This window comes from Gossypium hirsutum, chromosome A12, assembly GCF_007990345.1.
Source record: "Gossypium hirsutum isolate 1008001.06 chromosome A12, Gossypium_hirsutum_v2.1, whole genome shotgun sequence".
In the NCBI taxonomy this organism is placed as follows: Eukaryota; Viridiplantae; Streptophyta; class Magnoliopsida; order Malvales; family Malvaceae; genus Gossypium; species Gossypium hirsutum.
This window is the reverse complement of record NC_053435.1, coordinates 106,544,267-106,561,175: the sequence shown is the minus strand read 5'-3', so window position 1 is coordinate 106,561,175 and position 16,909 is coordinate 106,544,267. Positions and strand designations below refer to the sequence as shown.

Sequence of the window (16,909 nt, the reverse complement as noted above, 5' to 3'; positions counted from 1 at the left end):
TTTTTATTATTTTCGAGTTAAATTTGACCATTAATATTTAATAAAGAGTTAGATTGTTTTTTTAACGAAAATATTAACTGAAACATTAATCTTTTAACGATGTTGGCGTGATAGTACACGTGTACTTTATTCTAATATAATACTATTTGTTATATAGGCCACATCAATAAATAATTTAAAATTTATAAAAATAAAAAATAAAATAAAAGTCATAATTATAATATATATAAATTCAACAAAATTAGTATGAAGTATACTTAGATTACCTTGTTTAAAATTTAACATTTTAGTCAATATTTTAAAAATAATAATTCGACTCTTTTTAAAAGATTAAAGGTCAAATTTAACTCTCTTTAAAAGGCGATGGTCAAATTTAAATAACAAAATAAGTATCAAATCGACAAAAATTATAAACATTAATAGTTGAAATTTTTATTACGCAATGTTTAAAAAAAATTAAAATTCATTATGACTAGTTGTGCCATAATTATATATATATATATATCTTAAAATTCAAATAAAATAAAAAAAAATCAGTAATTTTTATATAGTATCTTTTCAAAAACAATTTTTTATATAATGTTTTAAGGTTAATTTTTACTATATTAAATATAAAATAAATTTTACATTCATAAAAAATTAAATTAATTATAAATTAAATAAAAATATAATTCGAGTTGAATAACTAGTATACAAGCTACTTTTACCCATTTCTTAACAGAGATTCAAATCGTTTTCCATTTTTCGATTTTTCTTCTCAGCTCTAACATGATCTCTTCGATTGAAAACTAAAATCTGGATGGAGCCCATTTACTGTATGCAGCCTAATGAACCCCAAATGGGACAGAAAAAGCTTCTAAAGCCCATTTAGGCTGAAGAGGCCCCTTTTTAGAAGCAGTAATTAAACGACCAGCCAAGATGGGCTGTCTTATTCATAGCATTTTTGTTGTTTTTTCCCTTTTCACGTTATTTTCCCAAGTAATTTGTTCTGCGATTCGTCTTCTTCTTCATCTATATATTTTTTATGTAATAAAGAGAAAAAAAAAAGGTAATTGAATTGAGATCTTGAAGAACAGAGGGACAGTAGCTGGCGCAAGGCACCGGCCATGGAGGAATCTGTTAGAGAAGTGCTATTCGAAGCACGTCATCACGCCTCCCGGCCTTTCACTTCCAATTATCCTCCTCTTCCTCTTCAACAGGTCTCCTCTTTTCCTTTAACTTTATTTTCTTCTTACAAATCAGCTCAGTTTTACAATTTTCTATTTTTTCTTCTCTAAATTCAGTCAAGTGAAGCTGAGAAAGGCGGTTTCTTATCGTTTCTTTCCTCTCGAGGTATACTAGATTTAATTATTTAAACACCTTTTTTCTTTTTTGTGTAATTCAATTGCGATACTGATATGATTAGTAACTATTTTTGTTTTTAGTATAATATATGTAGTTGATAGAATTGTTTAAAAAATTGATTCTTTTGTTGAATGAAGGTGTAAGTCAGCTGAAAGAGAAATTGGTTGGCAATAAGAATCCGAAGAAAATAAAAAAACCAGTGTCATTGATTGTATCCCCTAGAGGTGAGCGTGTCGCTGTGGCTGCTGGAAATCAAGTCACTATATTGCGCAAGGAGGATGATTACCAGGAACCTTTTGGCATTTTTACTAGTAAGATTTGTGTTATCTAATTTATGCTCTATTATTTTTCTGATGAACATATATTTAGATTCTTTTTACTGATAGAAGGATAAAAGGTTCGGGGTGATTTAGATTCATAACAAGAAACTCGTGATGATTACAGGAAAAGAGTTCTTGTTATAAGATTGTACTCATTCCATGTTATAGCTTGGGGCAGAAGAAAATATATTTCTTTTTGGTTAAAGTTAGAATTATAAGCTCTTTATAGAAGCTGTTCCTTGCAGTTTATAATGGTCTCCAACTTGGCTTCCATGCATCAGGTCACAGCATTATTTCGTGTACATGTGGAGCTTGGTCAGAATCTCAAGATATCCTTGGAATCGTTGATCATGCTGATGTAGTGTATTTTATTAAAGCAAATGGTGAAGAGATAACAAGGATTACTACGAGACATCTAAAAGTATCTTCAAAAGTAATAGGTCTGATTGCACCGGATGAGTCTGATGTAAAACAGTCTTTCTTGTAAGTTTTTGTGTTGCTCATGCTAGTTTTATTTCCGGTATGAATTCATATAACAACTTTTGCTTGATCATCAGGTTGCTTGGATTTCTAAATATATTAAAGTACTATAGAAGGTAAAGAATTACTGCATGCATGTATTTAATGGGTTTGTTTTCAGGTGTAGCTTCACCGTTTTGACATCTGATGGAGCTTTTCATCAAATTGAGATCAATCAAGAGCCAAGTGCCTCTATTTTCTCCTCTACAATCAACAGTGGCTTAGCTTTAAAAAAGCAATTCCCTCAGAATGTTTTCTGCTTTGACTATTATCCAGAACTTTCTTTGCTTCTTGTTGTTGGCAGTGCTGGTGGCAACTCCATTACTGCTGATAGGAAATCTGGTATGGTCATATACTTTATTCTCCTTGACCTTAAATGAAAACTCAGATCTTAAATTTGAACTGTCTTTAAACCATTATGTTGCATGTCTCAAATCTTCTAGGCTTTGTTAAAAGTACTAAACTTAATCAAAGAAGCATTTGTATCTGTATGATAGAGGATTGGATGAGCAGATGAACTTTTACCATTATCACCTTTTAGTTTAAGACTTAATAGTTCCTTTTTATCATTCTTTATAGGATCCTGTTATCTTTCTCTTTGGCGTAAAGGTCAGGATTTGGTTTTGGAGCCTGTAGCCTCTACTCAATTTGAGGGCCTTTACGGTGAGCAACGAGGTTATGCAGCTCATCTTGCCTACCCAAAGGTGTTAATCTCACCCCAAGGAAATTATATTGCCACTTTGGATATGAATGGATGTTTGCATATCTTTAAGCTGGATAAAGAAAGCTGTTTGGTTACGAGTTTTGCTTTCAGAGTGAGAACTAATTCTCAAGTGACTGATGAACTGTTAAACGGATGCTCAGAAATTTTAGCTGACATTGTTGATTTTACTTGGTGGTCTGACCACATTCTTACTCTTGGTAAACGAAATGGCTTTGTTACCATGCTTGACATTCTTAGTGGTCTGAAACTAATAGAGAATGAACCTGTATATTCTCAGCCTGTTTTAGAAAGGGTACAGCAGTCTGAAGGATATCTTTTTGTTTTAGAGAGTTTATCATCTGAAAATGAGTTTGATTTATCTACTAGTAATAGAATAACACATGACTTGGATCAAAGAGAGGAAACTTCTGAAAATGGATCCAATCTATCTGACATTTCTAAGTTGCATTGGAGTTTGAGATCTTTCTCAGAAAGATCTGTTCCTGAAATGTATAAGATACTAATTGGTAGTTCCAAGCATCAAGCTGCCTTGGACTTTGCTGATCGTCATGGACTGGATAGGGATGAAGTTCTAAAGTCACAGTGGTTGGGTTCTGGCCAAGGAATAAATGACATACATGCCTTATTGTCAAACATTAAAGATAAAGTTTTTGTGCTTTATGAGTGTGTAAATAAAGTTGGGTCATCAGAAGAAGTAGCAAAGGCTTTACTTGCATTTGGCCTGCAGTTAACTAACGGATACAAATTCTCTGAATCAAACAGCCAAGAATCTGATGAGATTTGGGATTTCCGTATGTCTAGACTTCAGCTGTTGCAATTCCATGACAGGTTGGAAACATTTATTGGGATAAACATGGGCAGGTATGTGCTTTCCAGCTTTTAATAGTTGCACATGCTACTTCTAGTTTTGAACGTATATAGGTTTCCACTTTCTTTTGTTTCTACTGATCGATGGTTTAATGACATGGGGTTTGTAGGTTTCCCGTGCAGGAATACAGCAAGTTCCGTGTTATGCCAATGAATGAAGCAGCCATTGCACTTGCTGAAACGGGGAAAATTGGGGCTTTAAACCTCCTGTTCAAGCGTCATCCTTATTCACTTGTTCGTTTCATGTTAGATATTTTGGCCGCTATTCCTGAAACAATTCCTGTGCAAACATATGCGCAGCTGCTTCCTGGAAAGTCTCCTCCTGCAAGTACTGCTATGAGGGAAGAAGATTGGGTTGAATGTGACAAAATGGTAAGTTTTATTAATAAGTTACCTGAGAACCATGATATTGGGAGTCAAATTAGAACTGAACCTGTTGTCAAGAGATTGCTAGGATCTTTTTGGCCTTCAACAGATGACCTTGCAGTTTGGTATAAGAATAGAGCTAGAGATATTGATTCCTACAGTGGGTTGCTAGACAACTGCCTCTGCTTGATTGACTTTGCTTGCCAGAAGGGTGTCTACGGGTTAAAGCAGTTTCATGAGGACATCTCATACCTGCACCAGCTGGTTTATGCTGATAATGATGGTGAGATAAGTACCAGCATGAGTCTTGTTGCATGGGAACAATTATCTGACTATGAAAAATTTAGAACAATGCTTCAAAGGTGCAAAGAGGAAAATGTTGTTGAATCATTACGGAATAAGGCAATTCCATTTATGCACAAAAGGTCCCATAGTGTTACCTTGGCTACCCAACAGCACACTGCAGATGGCCATTCCGAAGTAGATCATACTAAGGGTGAGTCATTTCTGGTTAGATGGCTAAAAGAGATATCTTTGGCCAATAAATTTGATTTATGCTTGATGGTTATTGAGGAAGGGTGCAGGGAGCTCCGAAGCTGTGGCTTCTTCAAGAATGAGGTTGAAGTTGTAGATTGTGCTCTGCAATGTGTATACTTATTTACAGTTACAGATAGGTGGAGTACCATGTCTGCAATATTATCAAAGCTTCCGCATAAACAAGGTAGTTTCTGCATCAAATGGACCCAACTCGCTCAAAATATTCTACTTTATTACTTCCAATCTGTTTTTCTTTTTGTTGTTAATCATTAATCAGTTTCACATGATTGTACAAAGTGTGAAGGGGCTTGGAATGAATTATGATTTTCATTTCATCTTGGTAGTGTCCTTATATTGTGCACAGACTGGTTACGTCCTACCATGCTGATTATATTAGTGGCATTTAAAAATCTTTTACTTTTTGGAAATAAGGGTATATAAGGTTTAATTTAGGGCTGTAAGTAAGATGGAGAGTTTTGAGTGAATTAAGATTTTGGAAGTCATATGCTCTGGTTTTCTGTCTTTCTCCTCCTTTTCATCCTCCAAGGGCTTGAGTTATTTCCATTTCTCCACCTGGGTCCGTCACTTCTTTGATTCCATACCCTTTATAACTTTAGGCCTCAGTTTTGTCACATTGAGCTCTTATTCTCCATCTATAATTAATTCAGATTCTGAAATATGCATTGGCATCCTTGATCAAAGATGTAAAGTGGCAGAAGGCCATATAGAAGCAGGGAGACTTTTGGCCTTTTACCAGGTTTGTCTTCACTCTTCTATGCTTTTATCATGACAAATGTGAGTGTGAATTTTGTTTCAAATTGTTTCCCTTTTAAGCATCAGTTTGAGTTGTTTATCCTGCAGAGCTCAATGCTATAGGTAGACTAAGTCTATGTTGATGATATTTTTCTACAGGTCCCAAAACCAATGAATTTTTTCTTAGAAGCCCATTTGGATGAAAAAGGTGTAAAACAGATTATTCGCCTCATACTCTCAAAATTTATCCGCCGACAGCCTGGCCGGTCTGATAATGAGTGGGCAAACATGTGGCGTGATATGCTGTGCTTGCAGGAGAAGGCTTTTCCTTTTCTGGACCTTGAATATCTGTTAACGGAGTTCTGCAGAGGACTGTTAAAAGCAGGGAAGTTTTCTCTTGCAAGAAGTTACTTAAGGGGTACGAGTTCAGCATCCTTGGCAACAGAAAAAACAGAAAATCTTGTTATTCAAGCTGCAAGGGAGTATTTCTTCTCAGCTTCAAGTCTATCTTGCTCTGAAGTAAGTTTGGAGTCAGTTCATGATCTTTTATGGCTTAGTTTATATAGGAATAGCTTAATAATCCAAAACTCTGGTATCCTTCTAAAAGATTAATCTCATGTATGATTCCTCTGTTATGATCTTTAAAATCAATCGAATCCCTGTTCAACTGATTGAGCTATTGTGATTCAATGATGACAGCATAAATTCATATTGTGGTTCAATGATGTCAAAAGGAATGAAATATACTGTTTTTTCTTTTTGTTTTTCATTCAGAAAACAAAAAATTGATTGTGTTGCTTTAACTTGTTTCAGATCTGGAAGGCTAAGGAATGTCTGAACTTATTTCCAAGTAGCAGAAATGTTAAAGCAGAGGCTGATATTATTGATGCACTTACTGTTAAACTTCCATACCTTGGAGTGACTCTTCTACCAGTGCAATTTAGGCAAATAAAAGATCCAATGGAAATTATTAAAATGGCAGTCACAAGTCAAGCTGGAGCTTATCTACATGTTGATGAACTAATTGAGGTTGCCAAACTTCTTGGATTGAGCTCCTTGGATGAAATATCAGCCGTGGAGGAAATTATTGCTAGGGAAGCTGCAGTTTCAGGTGATCTGCAGTTGGCCTTCGATCTCTGCCTTGTTCTGGCCAAGAAGGGTCATGGTCTTGTTTGGGATTTATGTGCTGCTCTAGCAAGGGGTCCTCTTGAGAATATGGAAATTAGTTCTCGAAAGCAGCTACTGGGTTTTGCTTTGAGCCATTGTGATGAGGAGTCAATTAGTGAGTTGCTCCTTGCATGGAAAGATTTAGACATGCAAGGGCAGTGTGAGACTTTGATGACGTTGACAGGGACCAATGCTCCAAATTTCTCCATTCAAGGTTCCTCAGTAATCTCACTTCCAGGTTACAGTATTCAAGATATTGTCGACCTGAAAAATTCATCTGAACTGGCTGATGGGTTTAATGGTGCTGATCAAGAAAATCATTTCAGTAGCATTAAAAATACGCTTTCTCTTGTTGCTAAAAATCTGCCTGTTGAAAATGGGACAAATTGGGATCTGATTTTGCAAGAAAATGGAAAGATTTTATCTTTTGCTGCAATACAACTTCCATGGTTGCTTGAATTAACTAGAAAAGAAGATTACAGTAAGAAATTTACTTCTGGCTTGATTCCTGGGAAGCAATATGTAAGTGTAAGAACACAAACTGTGATAACTATTTTGTCCTGGTTGGCGAGGAATGGTTTTGCTCCTAGAGATGATTTGATTGCTTCTCTGGCAAAATCAATTTTAGAACCACCAGCTACTGAAGAGGAAGATGTCATTGGTTGTTCCTTCCTATTAAATCTTGTGGATGCTTTTAGTGGTGTACAAGTAATTGAAGAGCAGCTTAGAACAAGGGAAAACTACCTTGAAACGTGTAGTATTATGAATGTTGGAATGACCTATAGCATATTACATAATACTGGAGTTGATTGTGAAGGTCCTACTCAGAGGAGAGAGCTGCTACTCGGGAAGTTTAGAGAAAAGAATAAGCCACTTAATGCTGGTAATAGACTTAGTTCCTGTAGTTAACTGCTTAAACCAGACCACATAATTTTGCTTGCACTATCCTACATGCACTTTCATGCAATGATGTTGTTCCTTTTTTCTGTTTTACTTGTTTTCAGATGACATAAATAGGATCGATGCAGTACAATCCTCATTTTGGAGGGAATGGAAACTGAAATTAGAAGAGAAAAAGCGTGTCACCGAACATTCTAGATTCTTAGAGCAAATAATTCCTGGGGTTGAAACTACACGTTTTCTGTCTGGTGATGCCAGTTACATTGAGAGTGTCATTTTTTCTCTAATTGAATCTTTGACATTGGAGAAGAAGCACATTTTAAAGGATATTTTGAGAATGGCTGATACCTATGGCCTAAACAGAGCTGAGGTATGTGGCCGTGCATGTATATGTTTCTTAGCTTAAAATGGTAGATTATTAAGGTATGCCCTTCTAAGCCATTAAATGACTTTTTTTTTTCTTTTGCAGGTAATACTCAGGTACATAACTTCAATCCTTATTTCTGAGATCTGGACCAATGATGACATCATGGCTGAGATCTCAGAAATTAAGGGAGAAATACTTGATAATGCTGCTGAAACTATCAAAACTGTATCATTGATCGTATACCCTGCAGTTGATGGTTGTAATAAGCATCGCCTTGCTTACATCTATAACCTCCTCTCTGACTGCTATAAGAAGTTAGAGGAAAGCAAAGAACCTTTACCAATGATACTCTCGGATCAACCACATGCATTATCTTTGGGATTAGTTCATTATTACAAGGTTATTGAGCAAGAATGTAAAAGAATTTCCTTTGTGAAAGACCTAAACTTCAAAAATATTACTGGATTAGGTGGTTTGAATCTGCAGTGTTTCAGTAGTGAAGTCTATGCTCATACCAATGAATTTAGCTTGGAAGCTTTGTCTGAAATGGTAAAGACTCTGGTCATTGTCTACAGGGATTCAGTGCCTGAGGGTCTCATATCATGGCAGGATGTCCGCAAACATTATATACTGCATTTATTGACAAAATTGAATGATAGATTTAGAACAGAGTTTAGCACTAAGAACCCTGAAATTTTTCTGAACATAAGCAGTGAACTTGAGCATATATATGACTTGTGTAGAAAACATATTATACTCTTAGAACCTTCAGAGGCATTGGATATTATGAAGCAATATTTCATTGTAATCTTACCTCCAGATGGTGCGTATGAGAATCTACCTGATAACTCGACATGGCAAGACTGCTTGATCTTCCTTTTGAATTTCTGGATCAGGTTGACCGAAGAAATGCAAGAATTTGCTTCCGCTGAGATTTCTGTAGAGAAAATCAAGTTCCACCCAGGTTGCTTAATGAGTTGTTTAAAGGTTTTCATGAGGTTGGTAATGGAGGACTCTGTTTCTCCTAGTCAGAGCTGGAGCACCATTGTTGACTATGTCAAAAATGGTTTAATCAGTGACCCTTCTAGAGACATTTTCACTTTCTGCAGAGCTATGATATTTTCTGGCTGTGGTTTCGCTTCTATTTCAGAAGTATTTGTTGAAGCACTGCAACACCATGCAAACACTGTAACTGCATCAGCTGAAACTGAGTTCCAGCATCTTTCCCATCTTTATTTGAAAGTGCTAGAACCAATTTTACAGGATTTGGCTAATGGATCTCGGGAACACCAGAAATTATATCAGTTGATATCATCTCTGAGCAATTTAGAGGGTGATTTCAACGAGTTAAAGAAAGTCAGGTGTGCAGTTTGGGAAAGACTTGCCAGATTCTCTGAAGATTTGCTGCTAGCTAGTAATGTTCGAGTTCATGTCTTAGAGCTTTTGCAATTTATCGCTGGTAAAAGTGTGAAGGGTTTATCTTCTGAGCTGCAGCTAAATGTTCATCCATGGGTAGGGTGGGATGAGTCACTATGTGCTAATAACAAGAGCCAAATTACTTCAAATGATGGGTTGCCTGAGCAAATAGATACTTCCAGCAGGTTTACAAGTACTTTAGTTGCCCTGAGATCATCTCAACTTATGACAGCCATTTCTCCTGGCTTTGAAATCACCCCCGATGACCTCTCAAGTGTTGATACGGCAGTTTCTTGCTTCTTAAAATTGTGTGCCGTTGCCAATGCAGATCCTCATCTCGATGTTTTGGTAGTCATTTTGGAAGAGTGGGAAGGGCTTTTCATGATTAAGAAAGAAGAGGAAGCCTCTCCAGAATTATCTAATGCAGAAAATAGCTGGAGCGATGATTGGGATGAAGGATGGGAGAGCTTTCAGGAAATTGAAGCTTTGGAGAGAGAAAAGAAAGGGGATTCGCTTTTGATCCATCCTTTACACGAGTCTTGGACAGAGATTTTCAAGCTCCTTATTAAAGCATCTCGAGTTAAAGATGTCTTAAAGCTGATTGACCAATCCATATTAAAACCCGGTGGAGTATTACTTGATGAAGGCGATGCAAGGAACTTGAATGACATCATACTCGGAATGGATTGTTTCATGGCTTCAAAGATGATGCTTTTACTTCCTTATGAAGGGTTGCAGGTGGAATCTTTGACTGCACTCGGAAACAAGATGAAACAAGGTACTTCTGACATTGCCAACGACCACGAGTTCTTAACGCTAATCCTCTCCTCAGGGATTTTATCAACTGTCATCAACAAATCTTCCTTTGGCACTATTTTCTCCTATGTCTGCTATTTGGTAGGCAATTTCTCTCATCGGTTCCAAGAAGCACAATTGCCAAAGCTTAGAAAGGAAGGAAGCAATGAACATGGAAACACCAAGGGAGACATCTCGTTTCTATTTGCAAGAATCTTGTTCCCCACATTCATATCGGAGCTCGTTAAGGCTGATCAGCTGATTCTAGCAGGATTTATGATCACAAAATTCATGCACACAAATGCTTCATTTAGACTCATCAACATTGCAGAGGCAAGTCTTAGAAGATACTTGGAGGGACAATTCCAGGTACAAGAACACAACAAGGTTGCCCTTGATGAAACGAGTTGTTACGAACCATTGAAGAACACAGTTTCAAGCTTGAGAGACAAGTTAGGGAACTCACTTCAATCTGCTTTGTCACTACTTCCTAAGAATGAAAGCAATGGATAAAGAAAAGCCTGCTTTGAGCGGCTTTTAAGGAAAAATCATGGAGATTTGCGGAGTCATTGTGGAAACTAGCAAAAGACCATGAAAAGTAATGGATATTTGTAATTTTGGATAATGTACACAAAATTTTAGGGGGGTCGTCGACCCAAAGTACCTGAGAGGACAAGTTTTCGTATACTTGTAATCGTCATGGATTGGACGAAGGATCTAATTTATGTGATTTATTGAATCCTTTTTTTTATATATAGAAAATGAATTATTATTGTATCTTGATTGGGTATTTAGTTAAGAATTCTAAATTTTTGTGGTGGCGATAGTCAGTACTTTCATCTGCGTTTAGTTTATGCATTATTAAATTAACGTGCACGAGCATCGTCACTAAGAATAGTTACTACGTTAGATCTAATCTTTTTAATCTTTTCGATTTCTTAATGTCACCAACGTATATCCAGATTATTAAAGAAGTGAAAAATGATAGAGTTGCCGACATAAAGCCCTGCTCTTATAAATACCCCTTTTCCAAGGAAAAAGAAGAATAACTAAACCATTAATACAAATCTCAAACCTCCATCATGTATTTTTAATATTGGTAAAAAAATAAAATTGATAAGAAATAAAAGTCCAAATTTAGATTGAATTTCAATTTTGTTATATATATCACATTAATACAAATTAGAAAAACGTTTAAACTAACAAAATTATTATTTATTATATAACAAAATTGACATTAAATTTTATTTTATTTTATTTTTATATACAATAAAATTTTGGATTCAACATATTCATGTAATATTAATTAATTATTAATGATAGTCAGAATCATATTAATTAATATAATAAATATAAATATATTAGATTAATTATCATGAATAATAATGATTAAATATAACAGGGTTTATCACGTCTAGCCGAGCGAGAATATCTTGTCCGGCTTAAAACTAGACATTGCTTTGAGTGAATCGAGTAAATAGATGGCATTTCTAATGTTCTCTTTCTTTCTACGTGGAATAATTTAGTGCGTATTAGGACTTCGGAAATAAAACCATTTTCACCTACTCATCAAAAGAAGAGAAATTTTAAAAAGGAAAAACTAATTATATCCAAAAAAATCGAATGGAGTTCATTCAATTAATTGAATAAATTATTTAAAATATTAAAAACATTAAAAAATAATTTAATTGATTCAATTGTCGATTCAATTGATTCAGTCGATCTAATTAATCAAGTAAATCAATTCACAATTCAACCGTTCAACTCTTATTCTAGACCAGTACCTTATGATTTTTTATGCAACCAGTCTAACTAGACGGTCCGATTCCAAAAACAGTGATCATATCTTATCAACAATCTTAATCAACTTAAAAATAAAATTAAGTCTTCGATTGACATCATATTCAATTTCTGGACAAAAATTACCCTTACCCTTCATTAAAAAAAATCTAAACCAAGTAACCATTTAGAATTATGGGGCACTATAGAAAAAAAGAACAATATCAAAATTAGAAAGATTTTGAAACTTGGCTTACTATTTTTAATGCTGAACTACTGACAGCCAAAAAAAACAAATCATGAATACTCGATAATGACCTATTATATAACCCATATCTTCTTTATTGGGTAGACCCCTATTTTCTTATACACTTGTGTTTTTACTTCTTTTACCATAAAATCAAAATACAAACCCTCCAATCTGTATCAAGTAGCAATTGCAACTCTAAAAAGGAAATGAGTTATGTTGTTGCTTTCTACCTACCAAGAAAATCCTCGGTGACCCTGTATGTAGCCCAAACATCACTCTCAATCATTTAGTGGCTCTGCCTCAGGGTCCCTTTCTTTCATAGCTGTCCAATTTTCCATCTCTGAAAATAAAATAATAATAACCATCATCAAAATGATTGAAAAGAGAACAGCTTGAAGTGACTTGAAAGATAACACAGGAAAATGAAGGATGTTTGGTGTGATATGATGTCGTCTACATACTTGGCTTGTCTGAAATTGCCATCAATCGTCTTTGCAAGATAGAGGCCACGAAGAGGAAAATCGAGCACATACCGAACATAACAGTGATGGGAAATGCATTAACCTTCACAGCCAAAACAAACATTAGCTGGTTACTTACAGAGTTAAAGCTTTATTGGGTTTGGTCTATGGCACATGATCAAATAAAGCTATTATAGAAAAGCTTCTAACATACGTTGTACAACACGATGCAGACAAAGATGTTGAGAGGAATGCGGAAAAAGTTCATAATGGTGCTCCTAGCTTCCTCTGGGATGTACTGGGATCTCATTTTCATAATGGATGGCCAGAATATCCCTACACATGCCTCAAAAGTACAGAAGCCAAGAAGCTGAAGACAGCCAGCAAATGAGATGCTTCCGCCTTTCTCCTTTGAAGGAGGCACCAAGAACTGTTACAATCCATATAGTTACGAATCACTCAATAGAATAATCTACGGATATATATATAGAGAGAGAGAGAGAGATATTCGAACATACATTAGTTATAATGGGAAGCAGGAGAGAGGCAGAGGAAATCACGAAAACAATCTGCATGTAGCTTTCTACCCTGGGTGATGAGCGAGCCATCAATCGAGATGCAAGGGAGCTTCCCAGCATAGAAGCCAACATGAATGTGGCAAAAATAAAACCGTGAGGGATCTCTTCATCATTGGGGCTCAAAGCAGGAGTCCAAAGGAACACAAAGGTGTACATTGAACCTTCAAACAGAGACTGGATGGCACCCAGCAAAGCAATTTTTTCATCTGAAGTGCACAAAAAATTAGACTAAAGGGAACAAAAAGAAACCTAAGGAAATAATTGTTGCATGATGGAGGATGACTGACAACAAGAAGGCATCAAGAGACAGTACTTGGCCTGCAACTTGTCAATCTGATCAATGTATTGAGTTTATAATAAATATTGAACTCTACCAGAAGCTATAGCTACAGCAGCACCCCTAAACTGGGTGAGCAGGTCCTTATTTTCTGAGGGATCTCCAAAATTTTCAGTCCACGATGATAAAATAATGGCCATTCCAATGGCAAGAAAGCATGCAGCAGCATCAAAAGGAGCCACAGGTCCAAGGGATAGTGAATCAACCAGTAGGTTCCCGAACAACCCAGACAAAATGGCAACAAGACCATTGCCAAGAAATATTGCCTTAGAAAATGTTAGTGACAACCATTGTTGCTCAAAGCCCCTCTGCAAAGATTAGAAGCAGAAATAGAATTGTAAGAACAAGATTAAATTTAAAAGAGGTATCAACATCAGTGATGCAGCCGAGAATGTAGCTAAGCAGAAACAGATGGTTCATGCCTTGACATCTTTGAAAACAATGATGGAAAGTTCAAGAATCGAAGTTTGCATTTTCCTATATACCATTTTCAATACGAGATGTAAGCTAAATATCTTTATCATTGTTTTTTCCCCCCAAAATAGGGCATGGTGGCAAACAACCTGACAGACTAACACACAGCATCCATAATAGTAAGGAAACAAGAATAAAGGGCACAAAATCAAAATCAAACACATATATGCCGTAAGTTTTAAGCTTGACTGATATGCATAAGAGTAAAGAGCACAAAACAATTGCTCACCTTATTATGTTCAGCAACAAGCCAAGACTCAAATGCTGAAAACAGAAGGGAGGTGGCAATACCTCCCAAAACACGACCTATCATCAAAATTTTGTATTGAGGAGAGTGCTTGGTGATGCAACTAAGTATGTAAGTTATGCAGTAAGTAACACATGCCCTCCTTCGGCCCCTGAATAGAACAAAAGATATTTTAGCATTTAAGACAAAACCTTCGACATTCATTCATTGAGTATGACAGGATCACAACAGAAGCCACAGTAAAAGCTTACTGTTTGTCAGCTAGAGATCCAACAATTGTGCCAAACAACATGGAGGATCCAAAACCAGCAATAAAAAGCTGTCCAATCTCCCCTTTTCCAAAGCCATATGTACTGTAAAGATAGTAAACATATGGACCCTGCAGCCAGTCTCCAGCTATTGATACATAAACAACCATTTATCAGAACAGCAAGATAGATATATCACCCAATGACCATGAAAGTTATCTTTCACAATTACCAGATCATACCTCCAGAAGGTTATCATTCAAACATAAGTAGTAATGTGTTTATGATGCATTTGATTAAGATAATTACAGATACGTCATCATAAAAGACTTGTATCAAAAGCTAGATTTACCACAAAATTTGCTACAATTCAAATTCATGACCAATGGCATCTCAGACCATTAAATCTCAAGTAGATACCTAGATTAGAAAGTATCACCCTACATCTATTGCCACAAAACTTATTAAAGAAGTTAACACAACGGTGCTAAACTCAGCAAGAATCATGAGTTCAAGACTTCCACTGTAAGCTCTAACAACAATGGATAGTTTCATCCTCAAAGATTTGGTTGTTTGTTTATCCAAGTAATAGCAACCTATCACCAACACACACAAGATCCAATGTCTCAACCAGAAAACAGAAAGGGACCGAAAATCCACATAACGCTTATTGGAAGTCATTTTATTTACTCTTCCCTTTTACAAGCTGAAACATATGCAGGTTATCCCGTTTTCCATTTCAAAGTGAAACCAAATCACAAAAGAAAAAAATTCAATTGCACTCTAAAAGTGAAAATCTAGGGAATAGGTTGTGGATTCACGCGCGCACACACACAACAAATAAAAACCAGCATTAGATCAGACACATGTTAAGAGTAAAAATAAAAGTGAGATCTAAAGGACAGAAATTAAATCAGATCTGAGTAAATACAAAAAAAAAATAAAAAATGAGGGGGAGTTATATAGTTACCCATCATGAGAGAGTAAACAACGAGGTAATTGTTCTTAAAGGAATTGAAAGCAGGGGAAGTGTTGATTCGATCTTTGCTGTTCTTGCTTAGCTCTAATGCTGCAACCACTGCTCCCAATGCACCGAACACCATGAAATAGAACAGCTCCATTGTTTCTTCTGCCTAATACTACTACTCACGGTCAAATTTTCTCCCCTTTTTTCCTTCTGCGAGAGGACGCAGAGATTTTAATATGAAGTTGTGAAAACGAAAGCCAATGTGTTGGGTTTTTAATCAATGAAAAGAGCTCGCGTTTTGATTTTTACTTTTTAATGGAGAAAAGGAGTGGGTCAATTTGAAGTGTTAACAAGTAATGGGTATATTAGATGTGGGAAAAATGATGGGGGCGAGTAACTGTGGATGAAATGGGAAACAGAATAGGAGTACGCGTTTGGCACAACTTGATAGGAATTTTATATTTTGAATGTTACACGTGGCAGGATCTGGGTTATCCGATATGAATAGTATTAAGAAGAGGAGGTGTCGGTGGCTCAGATGGCGTAGGCATCATTTGTACTTTGACAAAGGCTCCTTTTGGTCGGGAGACTTGCGACGGTGGGAAAGTGAACGAGTTAATAACCAAATCAATGGTCTAATACGTCAAATAATTTGTTTTCGATTTAATTAAAATTTATAAATATTTAAAAAATCATTCAATTGTCAATTTTTAATTCAATATTTTTTATTTTAAGCTGTTTAATTAAAGATTGATTCAATCCCTATATTCAAACCGATATACTAATCAATTTCTAGTTTAACCGATTAGATCAATCTGATTCAAATAGTATTGAAAAAGGCCGCCATCATTAACGTGGTATTTATAGATGTAACAATTATAATTTGAATTTTTATATTCAAATCATTCTAAACTTAAATTTTTAAAAGGTTTAAAATTTTGATCCAATAAACTCAATTTAATTCATACATGAACTCAAAATTAATCCAAACACAAAATAATATAAAGTTCATATAATCCAAATCCCGATAAGTTGATCAAATAACTAAAATAGATCAATGCTTAAAATGATATTAACTCATAACCACCCTAACTTGAACCACTCGAATTCAAAAGAATCTAACATAGAGATTGAATTGAAAATCTTAAAATCCAAATTAGCCCAACCCAAATCAAATCTACTAATCCAATTAACAAATTTGACTAGTCTGCGTACTGGTGTATTTTGGGTGTTTAAGATTTTGTTGTAATGATTTAAATTAAATACATTTTAAAATTATATTTTGTGTCGCAGAATTTTGGGCTTTGTCACGGAAAGAAGTGAGTTTTACTTTGAAGGTTAGAGAGGAAAGGGGAAAAAGAAATCATGCAATTGGTATGTAATTACACATAGAACATGTACTGACAATTCCGAACTATAATGTTCAACGGCAGATTCGAACCCTACAGAGAGGTCCACTAGAGATCAGAAATTGTTGAAGAAAGAACAAGATG

General features: G+C 35.5%; 2 protein-coding genes across 4 annotated transcripts; one reads left to right on the top strand and one right to left on the bottom strand.

The window, feature by feature from the left end:
• The first annotated feature begins 935 nt into the window (after positions 1-935).
• Positions 936-10,852, top strand: LOC107929552 (MAG2-interacting protein 2). Of its 3 annotated transcripts, XM_016861006.2 has the most exons (13): positions 936-1,199; positions 1,284-1,332; positions 1,482-1,655; positions 1,946-2,147; positions 2,305-2,525; positions 2,763-3,768; positions 3,885-4,636; positions 4,718-4,861; positions 5,346-5,434; positions 5,590-5,949; positions 6,244-7,480; positions 7,602-7,867; positions 7,967-10,852. In XM_016861006.2, exons 1-13 carry the CDS (start codon positions 1,107-1,109, stop codon positions 10,586-10,588), a joined length of 7,215 nt encoding a protein of 2,404 aa, XP_016716495.2. In that variant the 5' UTR covers positions 936-1,106; the 3' UTR covers positions 10,589-10,852. The 3 variants fall into 3 exon arrangements, with proteins under 3 accessions (XP_016716495.2, XP_016716494.2, XP_016716493.2); XM_016861005.2 differs by having other exon boundaries at positions 2,311-2,525; positions 3,885-4,861; XM_016861004.2 differs by having other exon boundaries at positions 3,885-4,861.
• A 1,210-nt stretch (positions 10,853-12,062) lies between these two features.
• LOC107929582 (molybdate-anion transporter) lies at positions 12,063-15,845 on the bottom strand. The gene is made up of 8 exons (XM_041083647.1): positions 15,420-15,845; positions 14,453-14,597; positions 14,184-14,352; positions 13,518-13,788; positions 13,084-13,349; positions 12,780-12,995; positions 12,566-12,668; positions 12,063-12,444 (listed from the first exon to the last, which is right to left on the bottom strand). The coding sequence occupies exons 1-8, from the start codon at positions 15,568-15,570 to the stop codon at positions 12,383-12,385; spliced, it is 1,383 nt and encodes a 460-aa protein (XP_040939581.1). The 5' UTR covers positions 15,571-15,845; the 3' UTR covers positions 12,063-12,382.
• Positions 15,846-16,909: the final 1,064 nt, after the last annotated feature.